We start from the raw sequence: 16,366 nt of genomic DNA, 5'->3' as shown, positions 1-16,366 counted from the left end.
AATAAATCTGCAGGCTGCCCAAGTCCGTACTTGAGCTTTCCAAAAAGATGCTTAATGGTTTCAGCCGAAATCCAGTAGCTGCTACTGCAGAGCGTGAAGCTGGTTGGTTGCTCTTAGCCTCTCTTTTAGCATCCATGCCAAAAGAGGTATTGCACATAATGTCTCTGTCTCACGCAATGAATTGCCATGAAGCTTACCTTGCAATGATTCTTTTCCTATGGTTTGTACTCAGGAGCTGGAAGATCAGGTGTTTGATGTTCTTTTGCTATGGGCTAGTCCTTTTACTGGAAATCCTGAGTCCTACCTTAGTCAGATACAGGATTGGACATCAGAACTGCGGTTTGTTTCACCAACTACATCTGGATTGCATGTATTGCTAGTTAAGATATAGTTTGATAATAACCGTATGGATCATCTTTTAATAGATACCGGCCATTAGCTTCCTGGATGTTCATATGTCTTCCATACCCCACATATAACTTTGGTACTTTTATTTCTTCCATGATTATTTCTTTGCTACCAAGAGGGACATTAGGGCAATCTAGTGTAGGGGTTTCTTTGGCAAGAGCGTGATGAATTTATGGTTGCGGTTCACATCGGTTCCTACCAGATACAAGTATAGATAGATAGGAACTTAGAGATGAAAATAAATTTACGTCATATTTGTTCATTGCTACAATTTTTCATTTCTTTCAGTTAATGAGAGATTCACTGATCTGTTAGCTTGTTTGCTGCAGCGTTTTGTCAGTTGCAATCGAGGCACTTACTGCTTTCATAAGAAGTTTCGTTTCTCCAATCATCACAACTGCTAACGGTGGAATCCTGCTTAACCCTGTGCTGGCCTACCTTGGTGGGTGCGTAAAATTTAATGCTGAATTCCTGTTTAAGAATTTAATGTGTATTTTATGGTGGCTAAGTTTCAAGCTATATGATCCAGGGCTTTATCCCTTATATCTTCGTTGAGCACTAAGCAACTGCCGCATCTCAAGTCTGCACTGAACCTCTTCACAACTAGAACATTGATGGCATATCAGTCCCTTTCCAATCCGATGGTTTATAAATCAGAGCATGAGCAATTGCTTCAGCTGTGTTCAAGCCCATTCAGGTGGTTTATTTTGAATACCATGGTTTATTTTGTAAATATAATGAGCATTAACACCTGCTACCATATCACATTCCAAACCCCCTCATGATTGCTTGGGAACATTATACTGCAAGGCCCTCAACTTATTTTTTTTGCAATTAATTACCTGAGCTTGTTTTGTTATTTCAACTCGTCTATTACTCAATTTTGTGTAATTTAACCTTTTGATATTCTTTAGGTATTCAACTACTCAGAATTTTTTCAACTAGGATGTACTGTGTACTTCATTACTAAGAATTCCGCAGTACTGTAATATCCTGGTCTTATGCAATTCTGGCTCCTCAATTTACTCTATTTGAAATGCTCCTTTCACATACACTTTATGATGGAACCTGCCTACATGAATTCCCAATATGATAAAACGTCTGTAGTCTACATATATAATTTTTTTTTTCGAGAAAACGCAAAGGACCTTTGCGTTTCATTTCATTGAAAAGGTAGAAGTTTGTTTACAGGTCTCCTAGGAGACAGGTTGCAAGGACTAAAGATATCCTAGTGCACATCCCAATCTGGAGGGAGCACAACTCTAAGCCCAAGGGCGCCAGCTCTAGCCCATAGGGTAGCTTCCTCCTTGATCTTGGCCATCAGCCGCTGGATACATGGCTGTGCCCTATCGAAGACACAGTCGTTTCTATGTTTCCATATCATCCAGGGTATCAGTAGGGCAGCGGTTCCCAATCCCTTGCGCAGCGGCTTCGGGGTAGCTTGCATAGCTTCATCCAGCCAATTGGTTAGCGTGGCGTCGTTGTTGCTAGGGATTCTGCAAGTCATCCGTAGCCACGACAGCGCCTCATGCCAAGTTTGCTTGGAGAAGGGACACTCGATGAGTAGGTGTCGCATGTCCTCCATGTCTTGATCACACAGCAAGCACCTTGGGTGGTGCTGCAGCCCACGTCTAGCCAGCCGCGCCGCGGTCCAACACCGGTCCTGTAGGGCGAGCCAGGTGAAAAATTTCACCCTGGGTGGTGCCCAGAACTTCCAAGTGTGCTTCCAGGAGGGCGATGGCGTCGAGCCATGGAACGTGGCCTTGTAGGCGGAGCGCGCGGTGTACTCGCCGCTCGCAGACCACTTCCAGAGCAAGCGATCGGGCTCATCGCTGAGAATGGTTCCTGTTACCCTTAGCCGTAGCTGGAGATATTCGCTAATCTCCTGGACCCCAACAGCGCCGTGGATGTCCCTCGCCCAAGAGTTGCCGCGCAGCCCATCAGACACCGTCCTTGCCTGGCGCCGGCGCTTGGGCATGCAAGCATATAGCGCTGGTGCAATCTCCCGTATGGAGCGGCCGTCGATCCAGCGATCGTCCCAAAACCTCGCGGTGTGTCCGTCGGTCTACATTTATAATTGCAGTACTGCTCCTCCTTGGCGTGCTCTAAAACATTAACACTTCTATCATGTAATTTATCTTTAGCTTTTGCCAGCCTATATTCCTTTCTATTTTCTTATTTTGCAATATTGCATTACTTGCCTTTTGTTTCGTGTATTGACATTCTGGTTGGTGAAACTAGTGACCCTTCTGGATGGGAAGAAAGCTCATGCTTGAAATTTCTGTTGGATAAGGGAGATGCTTCTTTGGGCCCGTGGATACCTGGAAGGTAATGTCAAGTATGGGTTCTCGCTGTGAAATACAGCCAATTATGTTACGGAGTATCTTCTTTTTATCCATGTTGATGGTTCATTTGTTGTCAGGGATTCATTTGAGGATGAACTACGGGCTTTTGATGGTGGTGTTGATGGATTTCTACCATGTGTGTGGGATGATGAAATCAGCAACTTTCCTCAGGTGGTTATCTTGTTAATGCTCAGTCATCTGTTTTTATGTTTATGCTTGCTTAAAACAATGATGTCACAGATTTGTCTAGATTTGCATGTATCTATAGTTCTATACACTAAAACGCGTCGTATCTAGACAAATCTGCGATGAGTAATTCCAGATAGAGGGAGTACTATTGATCCAGACTGGGAAGTAACACTTAGGCCAGTCGTAAAATACAATAACTGGTTGTCTGGTTCAGGAAGGAACTAACTTAGCGTTGGTAAAGAAGAATATTAAATTGATTTTACACCTAGAAAGTAACCATGTATGGAAGGATTTTCTTTTTTTCTTCCCATTTGCCACAGAAGCAATTGCTAACTAACAAAGTTGCGTGTGCTTTGCAACCCCATTAGATGCGCATATTGAGGGTATACCACCATTCTGAAAATCAATACTATTTCTAACTTAAACTGCACTTCTTTTATTTGAACAAAATTATGCGAAGTGTAGACATGATAAAGTATCATCCCATGTGAGGATTGCGAAGTAAAAGGGTAGATGATAGCAAGTTAGTCATACCTCCGTCCCAAGGAATAAGGCGCACGCGTATTCCAAGACGAACTTTGACCATACAAATTGAGCAACACAGTCTTGATTATATCATATGTAATTAGTATCGTTGGATTCATATTGAAAAACACTTTCTAATGATGCTAATTTCATACAAACAATCTTTATATATTTGAAGTAATTCTTGGTCAAACAAAAAGCACGTAAAACGAGGGCGCCTTATTCCTTGAATCGGAGGTAGTATGAGGCTATGGCCACTTGTCAGTTACACTCAAGTTATTTTTCAGCAGGGATAATCGTTGTAGTGTTGCTGATTTATAACATACTCATCAATAGCTTCCTTTAAGAGATTATGTCAAACTTTTTAAGCTTCTTACCCTTGACAATATGGATGCCATTTACGTTCTATAGTCAGGCACACATTCTGAGTTGGCTAATATATGTTTCTTTTTCTTATTGAAGCCAGAATCAGTTAGCAAAATGCTGGTTAATCAGATGCTTCTTTGCTATGGTTCTATCTTTGCATGTCAGGTGCATTCTTAACTTCGGGCATTCATTCATTTTAATTTGAGGATTCTGCTTCATTTTTCGTAAAATTCCTTACTGTTATTTGTTCATACAACTATTTACAGGATAATACTGTCAAGATAAGACTCCTGAACAATCTTGACCAGTGCCTGAAGGCTGGGAGGAAGTACTCGTGGTATATGCTTCTTGTTTCAAATGCTTGTGTTGCTCTACTGTCAGGGCTTAAGGTACTTCTAATATTTGTTACAAACTGAGCGCTAACAGTCTGATGTATTTTCTTAATTTTAATATTTATCGTGCTATCTATTCAGGAGTTATTGACTTTACGTGGTGCTCAATCATTGCCAACTGATATATTTAGTATGGTCCAATCTATATTCAAGGTAATTGGTACACGCCATTTTAAACCTTCGAAATTATGATCCCCATGCCTCCCCCTCCCTTTCAAATTTAACATGATCACTGCATCAGGGCATCCTATTGTTGAGTGAAATTTCTATAGCACAAAGGCGGGCAGCGTGTGAGGGTCTTGGTTTACTAGCACGTACTGGGAATGATATATTAACCGCAAGAATGGTTTGTCTCTTAATTATACTTTTCCACTTTATATCCGTCAGCATTAATATTTATCTGCTGTGTCTACTTTGAAATTTTGTACAAACACCAATAATTTCCTCCATGTGTGAAGCAATGCAAATCTGTGTGATTCAAGGTCCCTTTCTTGGCAGTCTGCGTGCAATATAAACACATGTCATTAAGCATCTTGTTTCATGAACCATTAGCAGCTGAAGCACTGGTGTGTGGGAAATAAAAGCTAGCATTTATTCTTATTCAGTTTTCTAGCACTGGACACTTGTTCTTTGATGCCATTTCTTAATCAATCGCGTTTGAGCAATCTTTGTATGTTTCCTTTTTGTTATGTAATTTGTACTCTCAAGGCTTGGTCTGGATGAGATTGCACATTTATTTTTCATTTTTGTGAACTCTATAATAATGCAAGTGATTTTTGATTGGCTAGGCTCGTTCCCTTCTTGGGGAGCTGATAACACCAGTAGATCTGAGCTATACAGCGTCAGTTGCCCTTTCATTGGGCTGCATTCATCGAACGTAAGTTGTGCTTATTGTTTTGTTTCTTTCTCTTTATATATAGTGGACAATTGAGGCTCTACAGTACAAGTGTGTATGTTGAAGTATTTTGTCCTGTTGTTGACCTCCTCTCATAAATTTGTAGTTCAATTTGTTTCTTTACTAGTAGTCTAAAGACTTCACTGGTGAGTTGTCGTGATATCTTCGCTCTGCGTCCCCAACTCACAGTTCTTAAAAATCAACTAATACAAAACCAGAGAGAAAACATGACTAAATCCTAACTATCTTGCAAGATAATCTCATAACCAAACCCTAAATCAACACCCTGCAACCTGTGTAAAAACAAAATCACACCAGTACACCATACTTGCCTTTATTAGCGGAGTTTGGACGGAAGGTAAGAAGGCAAATGCAAAAATTAGGCAATTTAGTAGAGTAATTTCTTGTCTCAACTCCTAAACTGCCCACCCATGCTTTGTTCTATACGTGGACTAGCTCTCTAGCATGTTAATGTCTTCATTAGGATAAGCAAACTGTAGCAGCAACTGGTGGGGAGGTTTGATTTCACCATTGGCGATCCGAGAAAAGGAGAATGTCTACGTAGTTAGGGGCCTGGTGTGGCATAAGATTGACTGTGGCACAGTCAAGGGCATAGCATGAGCCAAGCAGAACGGCGAAGGTGCTATGACTGTTGGCGTGGAACATGACTGCGAGTTGCGATAGAGCCTTTGTGAAAAATTGTAAGGTTCCAAAAGGTCTGGGCTGAAGTGCAAGAGCTGCAACTAAAAACAGTAGGGTGTGGTTAGAGCATGTCATATGATTTTTTCCTTTGTATGTGTAGCAAATGCATTTGACTCATTTATGTTAAAAGTTCTAGTGTTTAACTGTCTTATTTTTGTTAAATTTCTCCTTGGAAGTATGTATATTATGGGATTATATGGGGTGATGTAGTGGTGTCCATGAATGTGGAGGTAATTGTACTAGTGTGGGTATGTTTGATATGTGGAGGTCATTGCCGTAATGGTCTAATGTACTTTTTGTTGGTGCAGTGCAGGGGGAATGGCATTATCTACTTTGGTCAGTCCAACTGTGAGCTCGCTGTCCCATTTGAGTAAGAGTTCTAATTGTAACCTGCAGCTGTGGTCACTCCATGCTCTTCTTTTGACCATTGAAGCTGCTGGCTTGTCTTATGTCTCCCAAGTTCAGGTATTAGTCACTGCATTCTTATTTACTAAGTTGCACAGCCACCTCTTTTAGAACATGAGTTGCATGAGTTCAACCTTTACAAATGTTTGGAAGTGGGTTATATTGACATTGTTCATCTTCATACATACCTCGTAATCTTTTTTGTAAAGTTTCTACACTGTTGTGTTCATAGTGTGACGATTTATATAACATCACCAGTATTAAGTACATTTTCGTTAAACATCTCTCTTTACATAGAGGTATTAAGATGCCAGGATTGTAACCTTCACCATTTTCTATCTCAAGAGGAACACTACAGCGATCCTTCCTACTAATTATGTTCCTTGCTGCTGGCTTGGTCCTGAATTTTGTTCAGTATTATTCTATTTGAGTGCAACATGATCTATATGTTTAGCATCATAACTGTGTCACCTAGGGAAAACAATTTCCCTCTAGTGCAAGGCATCGCTGGATACTTAATCAGGAGGCATGCTTCCATGAAATGGAACAGATGCATAAAAGCATCCGATGTAGAAGCAAGCCTTCACAGATAAAAAAATGTCAGTTTCTTGGGTTAGGGCATGTTTGGTTGGTGTACCAGGGGCATGTTTGGTTAAAAGCTGACCTTGCCACACCTGAGTGTAGGTAGAATGTGGCTTGACACAAAAAATTGTAAAAAGAGAAAAATCAGCGCGGCGCTCATGGTAAATTTTAGCAAAAAGCCGTCTCACTGACGGGCCATAAGTAATGAAGTGTGGGAAGCCACAACTGTAGCGACCAACCATATACAGAAAATGTGGTGCCCCTAAGCTTAAGCTTGACGAACCTAGTCCTGGAACCAAGCAGACCCTACGGTTCCCAATAGTTGCCACACTTTTATATGCCAAACATGCCTAAGGTTAGGTGATCAAAATAAGCACAACACTTGCTAAAACCAAAGGAATTTTCACCATACTTTTCTGAGTCAGTGCTGAAACCCCAGGTTATAGGAAAATAATCTGACCACAAGTGCCGCTTCAAACCGAACAGGGGATTAAGTCAAACTAGCTTAACTTGCGGTGTGGCAAAGTGTGGCATGCTAGGCACCAACCAAACTGGCCTACTTCTTAATAGGGTAGAGCTGAGCGTCCCCCGGGGGATCTGGCATCTGATCCCCCGCCTCCTGCACCATCAGATGGTTTGAGCGTACGTCCAGGATTGTCGTTGACCACGTCGTCCAACTTAACCGTCCGTGTCGTCTCCGCCAAGAGAAAAAAATCTCCACGAACTCCACCTCACTGCTCTATTTGTACTGCAGCTCGCCTACGGTGGTGGCCGGCGAACCCTTGTGCCTCCATCACCTACGCTGCTCGCCACCCCTCGACGAGCAAAAGCAGCATGGTTGCCACCTGTGTTCGTAGCCCGCCGCCGCATGTCGCAGCACCGCCGTCATCGTCTGCAGTTTCCGCCATGTCTGCTGGCAGCCCTGGCCATCGGACCCACCCTTGCACAGCAAAGGCAGCCAGCATTTTTAGCAGCGGCCGCCGGCATTTGCAGCAAGGGGTTAGCGGCGGTCGTTGCTCATAGCAGCGGTGGTTGCAGACGCTTGCAGCAAAGCGGTCGCGGCAGCAGCGAACCCTTGCAGCACCAGCAGCCGCCATTTGTAGCAGCGACCGCCAGCGTTTGCAGCAGTGAGGGACGGCGTTTGTAGCAAGGGGCGGCGCAGTGGCGGTCAACCTTGCAGCAGTGGCTATTGTTGAACGTAGCAGCGGCCACCGACGTTTGTAGCAGCGGGGGACGGCGTTTGCAGCAAGGGGAGAGCGGCGGTCGACCTTGCAGCTGCGGCGGTCGTCGCTTGTAGCAGCGGCCACCGGCGTTTGCAGCGGTAGTGGCCGGCGCTTGCAGCAAAGCGGTCGTGGCGACGGTGAACCCTTCCATTTGTAGCTGCGACGGCCATCAATTGTAGCAAACAGGGATGGAATTGACGGCAAGCACCGGGACGTGCGGCACCATCGAGAAGAAAGTGGTGGTTTGGCCGGCGTGCATGCTGGCGCAGTGAAGGTTGGCCGGCGTGCATGCTGGCGCGGTGAAGGTTGGGCAGCGGCGAGATCGCACTCATGTTGGTGATGGAAGAATATAGCGGCGGCTGCAACCTCGCTTGCAGCAGCAAGCGGCGGTGGCGCACGGCACAGAACCCCGTGACTGATTTGGTGGAAAGGCAGAAACGAGAAAAAGGAGGTGGAGGGTGGGAGGGGATCACAGCCCACGGGACATGGTGCGCGGGGTCCACGTGGAGGCGTGTGACACAGGAGAACGCTGCAGGAGTACCAAACTTTTCCTTTCCCTTTCCACGCAAGGGACGCGTGTCAGGCAAACAGGGCGGACGATTCAAACGCTAAGATCCCCGGGATGATAATCAGCTTTTCCCTTCTTAATATCACCTTTTGTCTTTATTGTGTCACCATGCTTACATAATTACATCCTTGTACTGCCGATTGTAAATCTGTAATGGGTGCTTATTCTTGATACACAGGGGACACTTTTCCTTGCTATGGAAATTCTTCTATTAGAAGAAAATGGATACGTGGATTTTAGACAGGAAATAGGCCATCTTATCAATGCAGTAGTGGCAGTTCTTGGTCCCGAACTTGCTCCGGGTAGCATATTCTTTTCACGCTGCAAGGTTGGACAACTTTTTTTTCCTTTAAAAGCTTCTGGTAACCCTTATTCAAGAAAAAATATCTGCCCTATTTTCCATTGTTCCTGCTTCCTGTTAATAATTACTGTTTTGTTAATAAACACATGTCACTCTAGCCTTTTAGTTTTGCTATTAGATACATGTCATCCTAAAACTTTTGAGATGCAGTTGCCACATTTTAATTTTTTTTGCCATAAAGAGAACTACTGGCTGTAGCTATGGGAAAGTTTATCTTGGTCATTCTACCTTATGCCTGAGCTTTCATGCATGTTGCTAGAATGACAGTAATACAGGGATCACTTATTGTCTTTAGAAGATATGAAATTGCAGCTGTTTTTCTCCCTTTTCATTTCTAGAGAAGGTTGTCAATTGTCATGCAACTCACGCTTTTGAGTTCAGTCTGTGATTGCAGAGATAAGCTCCTCGAATGAATCGGCTACACTTCTGGAGTACGTAATGATTATAAATAATTTTTATTTTCTTCAGCAACCAGTTGGTTAGGAGAGGCCAGATTTGGCTATAGTTCTCAAAGTATATTCTGTTATATGTAATGATTTGCATGACATTAACATTGCAGATCAGTTAGGTTTGCTCAACAGCTTGTTCTTTTTGCTCCTCAAGCTGTTCCTGTGCATTCCCATGTTCAAAGTCTTGTCCCAACGCTTTACTCAAGACAGGTAGGTGTGCTGTTTATAAACTTGTTAGCATTTCCTTTTCTCTAGACAGGCAGGTGATGCTGTATGTATTACTTCGATACAGCCATCCCTTTCCCTCACTGTGGATTTTGTGTAACAGCCAAGCCATAGGTATCTGGCAGTATCGACACTGCGTCATCTGATTGACAGAGACCCGGTAAGGCACGCAAGCTGAAACACCATATTTTAGTACGGCCGTCCAAATACCTGACAGTCTCTGGTATCATTTGCATGCTGGTATAAAAAGTTTTCAGTTTCATCTTTGTACAATAGCATGGAAATGAGGATTTATTTCTGGCTGCAACTTGGTGTATATTATATGCCATATGTTGTCATACTGGTTTCTTATGTTGCTGTAAAGGCTACCTGTGCATGCACGTTTCTTTGAAGACGAACTGTTTAAACCTATTGATAATTCTGGAAGATATGTCATTGATGGGTTCCTAGTAAAGAAAAAATCCACTAGTAGCAGTGGGTCAGCACTCAGTAATCACTGCCAGTTCTGCAATTTTGGATGTCATTAACGCTTAACGCTGAAGAACTGATTTTTCTACAGTTAAATGTAGACTTTTATCATTTCATATATTTTCAGATTGATGATTGATGTGTCACTGACAACATTTTTATATAAGTTTGATGGATAGCTAGTTCTTAATTAATTACAGCTCTTCCACTTGAATAAAATTGAATGACCACTTTGATGTTTTCCCATAACAATTGTCTGGCATCTTTATGGTAAAAGTGCATGCAGTTGTGGAAGAATCCCATGGAATTATACTTACTTGTCTTATTTGCTGCTGTATCCTCTCTGTCAGGCTGCAATGATCAATGAAAACATTGAAGAGAATCTGTTCAGCATGCTTGATGGGGAAACTGACTCTGAGTATGTTACTATCACTTTTTTCATCTGTGTTATACCCTGTATTATTTACCTTCGATGAAAAGTTGCATGTGTTCTTAAAATGTTTGGTCCTTTTTTTGGTTGCTCGATTTTTTTGTTGTTGCTTTCGAGTAAGCTAGTTTGTATTACTCGTGAATTATAGTTTAAATTGCATTTTGGTGTCAGTATGGAGTGTGCTTGGATTGCTTACAAAGTACCCTACCAATTTTTTGGTCATGGCCAAAAGATTGCTTCTTGTTTGGATAGTTGTTAACTTTTTGGCATGCCAATGCTTCACTACCTACTCTAGGTCATTTCTTTAGCCAATGTTGGCCAACTTGTTGGCAAGGAATAGCTCACTCAAAATATTTGCTAATCAAACTTTGGTAGGGCAATCTTAGGCAAAACCCGAACACACCCTACATCTTCCTGCCTAGGGATGCATCACCATGCTGTGATGCTGCCCTTTTGCTGCATAACACAAAGATGCCATGACTGACATTGTCATATTTGGCAGTGCGTCATCTGCATATTTTAGCACCCATCTGTAGCTTCTTACCAGCATTATATTATACATTTACCAACATAAAGGTGGAGTGATACAAGCGTACAACTGACGGAATGTGGTGCACCATTATTAGGTGCCAACATGTCGTATTTCACCACCCATCTGTAGCTTCTACCACCTTTGTGTGAATTGCTGATACGAGTACTTATTTTGGGTTAAGAGATCTAATTGAATAGTTGTTGTGAAGGTGCAAAATTAATATACGGAGTAATTTTCTACTGTGAAAAGTTCTTATGAGTTGTGAAATGGGATTACTTATTCGACTTTTAATGGTGTAGAATAGCAACACTGGTTCGGGCGACTATTATCCGCTTATTGTATACATCATGTCCACTACATCCATCTCGGTGGTTAGCCATTCTGCGTAATATGGTATGTTCAATAGACTTTGCATTGCACTACAATTTATTTTGTTTTGTTCTTAAGATTTTTTTATTAATTTGAACTTAAACTTGTCCATGTTACTTTGTTCCCACCAAAAACACATGCATGCATCACCATAATTGCTCGGATTGACATATGTTGTGTTATTACATGTTCCAGTTATCAATTCCAATATTCCATGTCAAGTGCGTATATCATTTCTCTATTATCATGCTATTCCTCTTGCCAAAATGTTTCTTGCAAACTCCTGTAGATTCTCTTGACTAGCATGTCCCATACTATTTAATTGTAGCTTTATACCATCTGTTCTCTGCATGCCTGCCTTCCTATTTACATGCACACTCAGAATAGGCTTTTGGTAATATATGCCTGAACATTTTCTTGCCTCTAACTTTGTTGAATTGCATCGTGATTGTATATTCGAACTAACTGAATGGTAGACTGTTGATTTTTTGGTACATTCATCATGCATCTGTTATACATGAGGATCACATGCTTATTAGTTCCTTCATTGAAGTAGTACATAATTCTTTAGGAGGAAAACCGAAGCTTTAGAGTTGGTAGACTTATTGATATTTTTTGATGCCATTCAGGTTCTTGCGGCATCAGTTACAAGAAATACAAGTGAAGGCCTGAGCAGTTCTGGACATGATTCTGTTTACAGTACAGATGAGAATGATGCGCACTATGGAGCAGATGAAGATAATATGATTTCTGGCCCAAAGCAGGAACAAGCGCACTCATCTGCTCCTATAGCGAGCCAGTTTTCTCGAAGGAATAAACACCTCAGATACCGCACCAGGGTTTTCGCAGCAGAGTATGTCTGTTATGTATATGACTTTTGCTTCTATCAAGTCCAAAATATCCTGAAGATACAATGTAATATTTTTTTTGTTTCTCACTCATCATTACTTTCTGATTTTGATGAAACAGATGTGTTAGCCATGTACCGATTGCAGTTGGAACAGAACCAGCTCATTTTGATCTCTTGTTGGCAAGGAGTGCAATAGCTAAAGGAACTTACTTCTCAAATGATTGGCTCGTGCTTAAGCTACAGGATTTGGTCTCGCTTTCGTATCAGGTCCAAACATAAACAAATTCAACATCCAGACCATTGAATAATCTGAAGAAGCTCGGAGTCAAATTCCCAATTAAAACTGACAACTACATTTGCATGGCAGATAAGCACTGGACAGTTTGAAGGCATGCAACCAATAGGCGTGCAGCTTTTATGTTTGATTATGGACAAGGTAGCTCAGCTCTTCCAAAGATATAATTCCTTTTTTTTCCGAAAAGAAACACCCAAGGTTTCATACATAGATCTGACAATGCATTAAGGAGTACAACGACTCAGAAAAGACCCACAAAACAAAGAGAATACACAGATAAACAGCAGGGTCTTGGACTCCATCTTTGCTGATGCTGCAGGCGAAGAGACGCTGACCACACCCTTGGATCTGATGTTGGTGAAGGAGAGCATCACGAAAGACTGCTCCACAACTTGCAGGAGTACTAGCATGCCAAACATGGCTACATGCGCCGCAGTAGCCCTACGCTTGAGATGGGGCAAAACCATAGAGGATAGCACATCGGCTGGGGCCACGCCCCAAGGAATACTCGCTGCAGATCCACAAACTAAGAACCAGAGAGGTGGAGGAACTCCAGCCTGAAGTCTGTCGAGGGAAGGAGCATGAACCGTCGCTCCTTGATGTAGTACCACAAACCTCCCGATGTGGAGCCCCAAATCGGCTGACAATATACCCAGATCGGCGAGACCAAACCTCCACGCTCTCCCTGGCTGTACCATAACCAGCACGGCCAGAACGGGGACAGAGCGGAGAGGACTTATTCCAAATAGAGAGTGCCTTGCCGCCCTCACCTAGAAACCCTAACCTAAGAACGTGGAACCTTTCCCCTCCCGCTGGCGAGGAGCCACGGTCCGCCGAGCGCCCGAAGGCCATGAAGGCCCCAGGAGCTGGGACGGGCGCCGGCGGGCGAGAAGGCACGAACTCGAAAATCCCCGGGATCGACTGGGAGGGTGAAAAGAGGAACCGTTGTTTTTAGGCCCGGTGGAGTTCAGATTTTCTAAAGATATAATTCCTTGACGTAAGTACATAAGTTATTCATGCGACAACCACTCAATTTCGTAAGCTATTTAAAGGCAAATGTCTGTAACTTGAATAAATATGAAAGAACTGGTCATGGCTTGTGGACCATATTTGTTGCCATTAAAATGTCCTGAGATAGTGCTGTGCATGTGTTCTGAATGGTGTTGGCACATGATAACTCTAGTTTGATATCATGCAATCCTTGTTGCACAATTCTTGTGGTAGTTCTTATAATTGTTCCATTGGATATCCAGTATTGAACAGGGAATTTAAATTATCTGATTTTTTCCAGTACATCTTTTCCTATGATTTAATTATTTCACCGATCCCCCTGTTTGATCTGTTAAACTCAGTCCTGAGTCTTGCATTTCTTATTTCCAGTTTGGCATGGCAGTGGATCCTGAATTTCCTGGACATATCTTGTTGGAACAGTTTCAGGTGATTTTCTGATCTCCTCACTTCCTAATAACAGTTTTGAGCAAAAAAGAAATTCTTGATGTCCGGTGTTCCTACTGTGTAATCGACTACGTCCATGAAGCTTAAAGCTTACAAATGGTGATAGGATTAGTTATGCTAATATGAATTATTCATTTAATTGACTGATATTTTAATGTCACTGACCCACTCTGTGCACTTGAAAATGCAGGCTCAGTTTGTTTCTGCTATTAAAATGGCAATAAGTACTGCTTCCGGCCCGCTTCTCTTGGAGGCTGGCCTTGAACTTGCTACAAAGGTGAAAGGTCTATTCTTAAATAATTGCTATTCTCTCTGATGTTGCAAACCACAAATATTGTTAGTTTTTTTCCCTTGATAAATAACTATGTTCATTAACACCAGGTTATGACAAGCAGCGTCATTGGTGGGGATAGAGTAGCCCTTAACCGTTTGTTTTTGTTAATATCCCGTCCACTAAGTGACATAGAGGACCTTTTTTACCCATCTTTTGCTGACTGGGTTGTGTGTAAGGTACTTCTCCTAGATTGTCTTATACAGTGATACACCTGCTCTGTTTTTATTTTGGGTATCTCGTACTGGCATTGTTTCTGATCTATGCTGTATAATCTTACAGATCAAAGTGCGCCTTCTTACTGCACATGCTGCAGTAAAATGTTACACCTATCAATTCTTGAGGGCGAAGGAAAATGTTCCTGATGAACATCAGCAGTTAGCACCTTTACTTGAAAATAGCTCATCCCTATTGGGAAAATATTGGGTTGGAGCCCTCAAGGATTACATGTGTATAAGCTTTGGCTTGCATTCGAAAATTAATGTAAGAGTAGACCATCCATCAAACTCCAGTTGCAGCACCCCCAAGATTATGTAATGACTTATATTGTTTTCTTTAAACAGCACAAGCCATTCCTTGATGGAATTCAGTCATTATTGGTCTCGTCGAAGGTTCATAAGTATCTTGATGAAGTTTGGGCTCTGATTCTTCAGGCAACAGCTGTTGATGCAGCTCCCTTGGAGTTTGGTGCAAATGATTCTGAAGATGTGCATGAACACACATTTATTGCTGGACGTAGTATGGTAAAATTGGAAACAAGTGATTTTCAATTTCTCTGGGGACTATCGGTCCTTGTTCTATTTCATGCACACCAATCAACGGTGAATACTTGTGTAAAAATGAAGCTGGATTGTAGCAAAGAGAAAAAGTTTGGGGACATTGTTTTCCATGGACTAGATAATCCAAGGCCATGTGATAAGGTCTCACCTGTGTTATTGTCCCTCACAACTGAAGTATTTTTCAGCAAGGATTTCCTTTCAGTGGATACTTGCCAGGAACTCCTCCAGGTCAGTGCACTCTGTTGTGTTTTTTTACGCTCTCAAGCTTGCCAACCTCCATTTCAGTAAGAAGTGCTATGTTAATTTAAGAGATATGATTGTATTCTTAAAATCATGATGAGAATCAAGCATAATGTTAATGTATGCATTACTTGAAAAGTGCATATACACATTAAATTGGCATGATGGTACTTTAGTGTACTTTTTCAAAACCTTGAGTTAGTCGAGCTTTCTTATAGTGGTGCAAATCTTAGTAAATGAGAACAACTGAAGACTGGAAACAACTGAAGCCATCTTAGTGTGAAAGGCTGTATGGCCATACCAGTCTTCGGTTTGCTTTATGCTTCCAATGCTAAGTTTAGCATTGTTTGCCGTGTATTACACTTAAGGTCAACCCGAGTTTATCTTATCTAAGCTCATATAGGTGTGGCCGCGCCTAACGCTCGAGGTCATCCTGAGCTTATCTTATCTAGGTCATATGGGGTTATAGACCATTTTTTATTTGCCGGGCCATCCAATACAATTTTATTCAGGTCTGATCAGCAGCACTTTCATCAAAGATAGATAATATTGAAGACGACTTGGTAGTGGATTGCCCTAGCGTTGCTCGTGGAGATCAGATAGATTGAGTACACCTCCCGGGGACTTGATTGATGTCTACTATAGTTTTTCTGTAAGGGTCGGCCCTGCATTGTATTAGAATTTGAGGATTGAAAAGCACCATTGTTTACAAGGAAGAATATTATGAGGTGAGGGGCATGGGCTGGCTCACACACAAGAGTTGGCCAGCTGCAAGTCCTCCAGGCAGCTAGGATTAACTTAGGGATAAATTAACCTGGGGTCGCTTTCGTTAGCAAGTTAGAGATTGTTTTCATGTCAAGCCATTCCTGGGAAGTGTTTTTACACAATGTCAGTTCATTGAGGGAATCTAGTGGTAGTAGTATCTCTCGGCTATCTACACCTACTTCAGTGGGGCTGAGTAGTGGTAATCAAGTAGTGTGCC

The 16,366-nt window shown here is 42.2% G+C and overlaps 1 protein-coding gene across 3 annotated transcripts in view; it reads left to right on the top strand.

Moving 5' to 3' along the window:
* Positions 1–16,366, top strand: part of LOC127313921 (protein SWEETIE) — a 35,313-nt gene that overhangs the window by 10,634 nt on the left and 8,313 nt on the right. For all 3 annotated transcript variants that reach the window (XM_071823603.1, XM_051344403.2, XM_071823601.1), the window contains exons 14-39: positions 14–146; positions 233–339; positions 738–854; positions 938–1,105; positions 2,650–2,736; positions 2,831–2,924; positions 3,930–3,998; positions 4,100–4,222; positions 4,307–4,378; positions 4,467–4,571; positions 5,014–5,102; positions 6,131–6,287; positions 8,779–8,928; positions 9,343–9,392; positions 9,521–9,620; positions 9,739–9,795; positions 10,454–10,521; positions 11,365–11,458; positions 12,064–12,287; positions 12,404–12,551; positions 12,652–12,720; positions 13,960–14,016; positions 14,225–14,311; positions 14,416–14,544; positions 14,648–14,848; positions 14,929–15,372. In XM_071823603.1, coding sequence (XP_071679704.1) covers positions 14–146; positions 233–339; positions 738–854; positions 938–1,105; positions 2,650–2,736; positions 2,831–2,924; positions 3,930–3,998; positions 4,100–4,222; positions 4,307–4,378; positions 4,467–4,571; positions 5,014–5,102; positions 6,131–6,287; positions 8,779–8,928; positions 9,343–9,392; positions 9,521–9,620; positions 9,739–9,795; positions 10,454–10,521; positions 11,365–11,458; positions 12,064–12,287; positions 12,404–12,551; positions 12,652–12,720; positions 13,960–14,016; positions 14,225–14,311; positions 14,416–14,544; positions 14,648–14,848; positions 14,929–15,372 — 3,199 coding nt within the window. The remainder of the gene's footprint in view (positions 1–13; positions 147–232; positions 340–737; positions 855–937; positions 1,106–2,649; positions 2,737–2,830; positions 2,925–3,929; positions 3,999–4,099; positions 4,223–4,306; positions 4,379–4,466; positions 4,572–5,013; positions 5,103–6,130; positions 6,288–8,778; positions 8,929–9,342; positions 9,393–9,520; positions 9,621–9,738; positions 9,796–10,453; positions 10,522–11,364; positions 11,459–12,063; positions 12,288–12,403; positions 12,552–12,651; positions 12,721–13,959; positions 14,017–14,224; positions 14,312–14,415; positions 14,545–14,647; positions 14,849–14,928; positions 15,373–16,366) is intronic.

This window comes from Lolium perenne, chromosome 7, assembly GCF_019359855.2.
Source record: "Lolium perenne isolate Kyuss_39 chromosome 7, Kyuss_2.0, whole genome shotgun sequence".
In the NCBI taxonomy this organism is placed as follows: Eukaryota; Viridiplantae; Streptophyta; class Magnoliopsida; order Poales; family Poaceae; genus Lolium; species Lolium perenne.
This window is presented reverse-complemented; position numbering and strand designations above follow the sequence as displayed.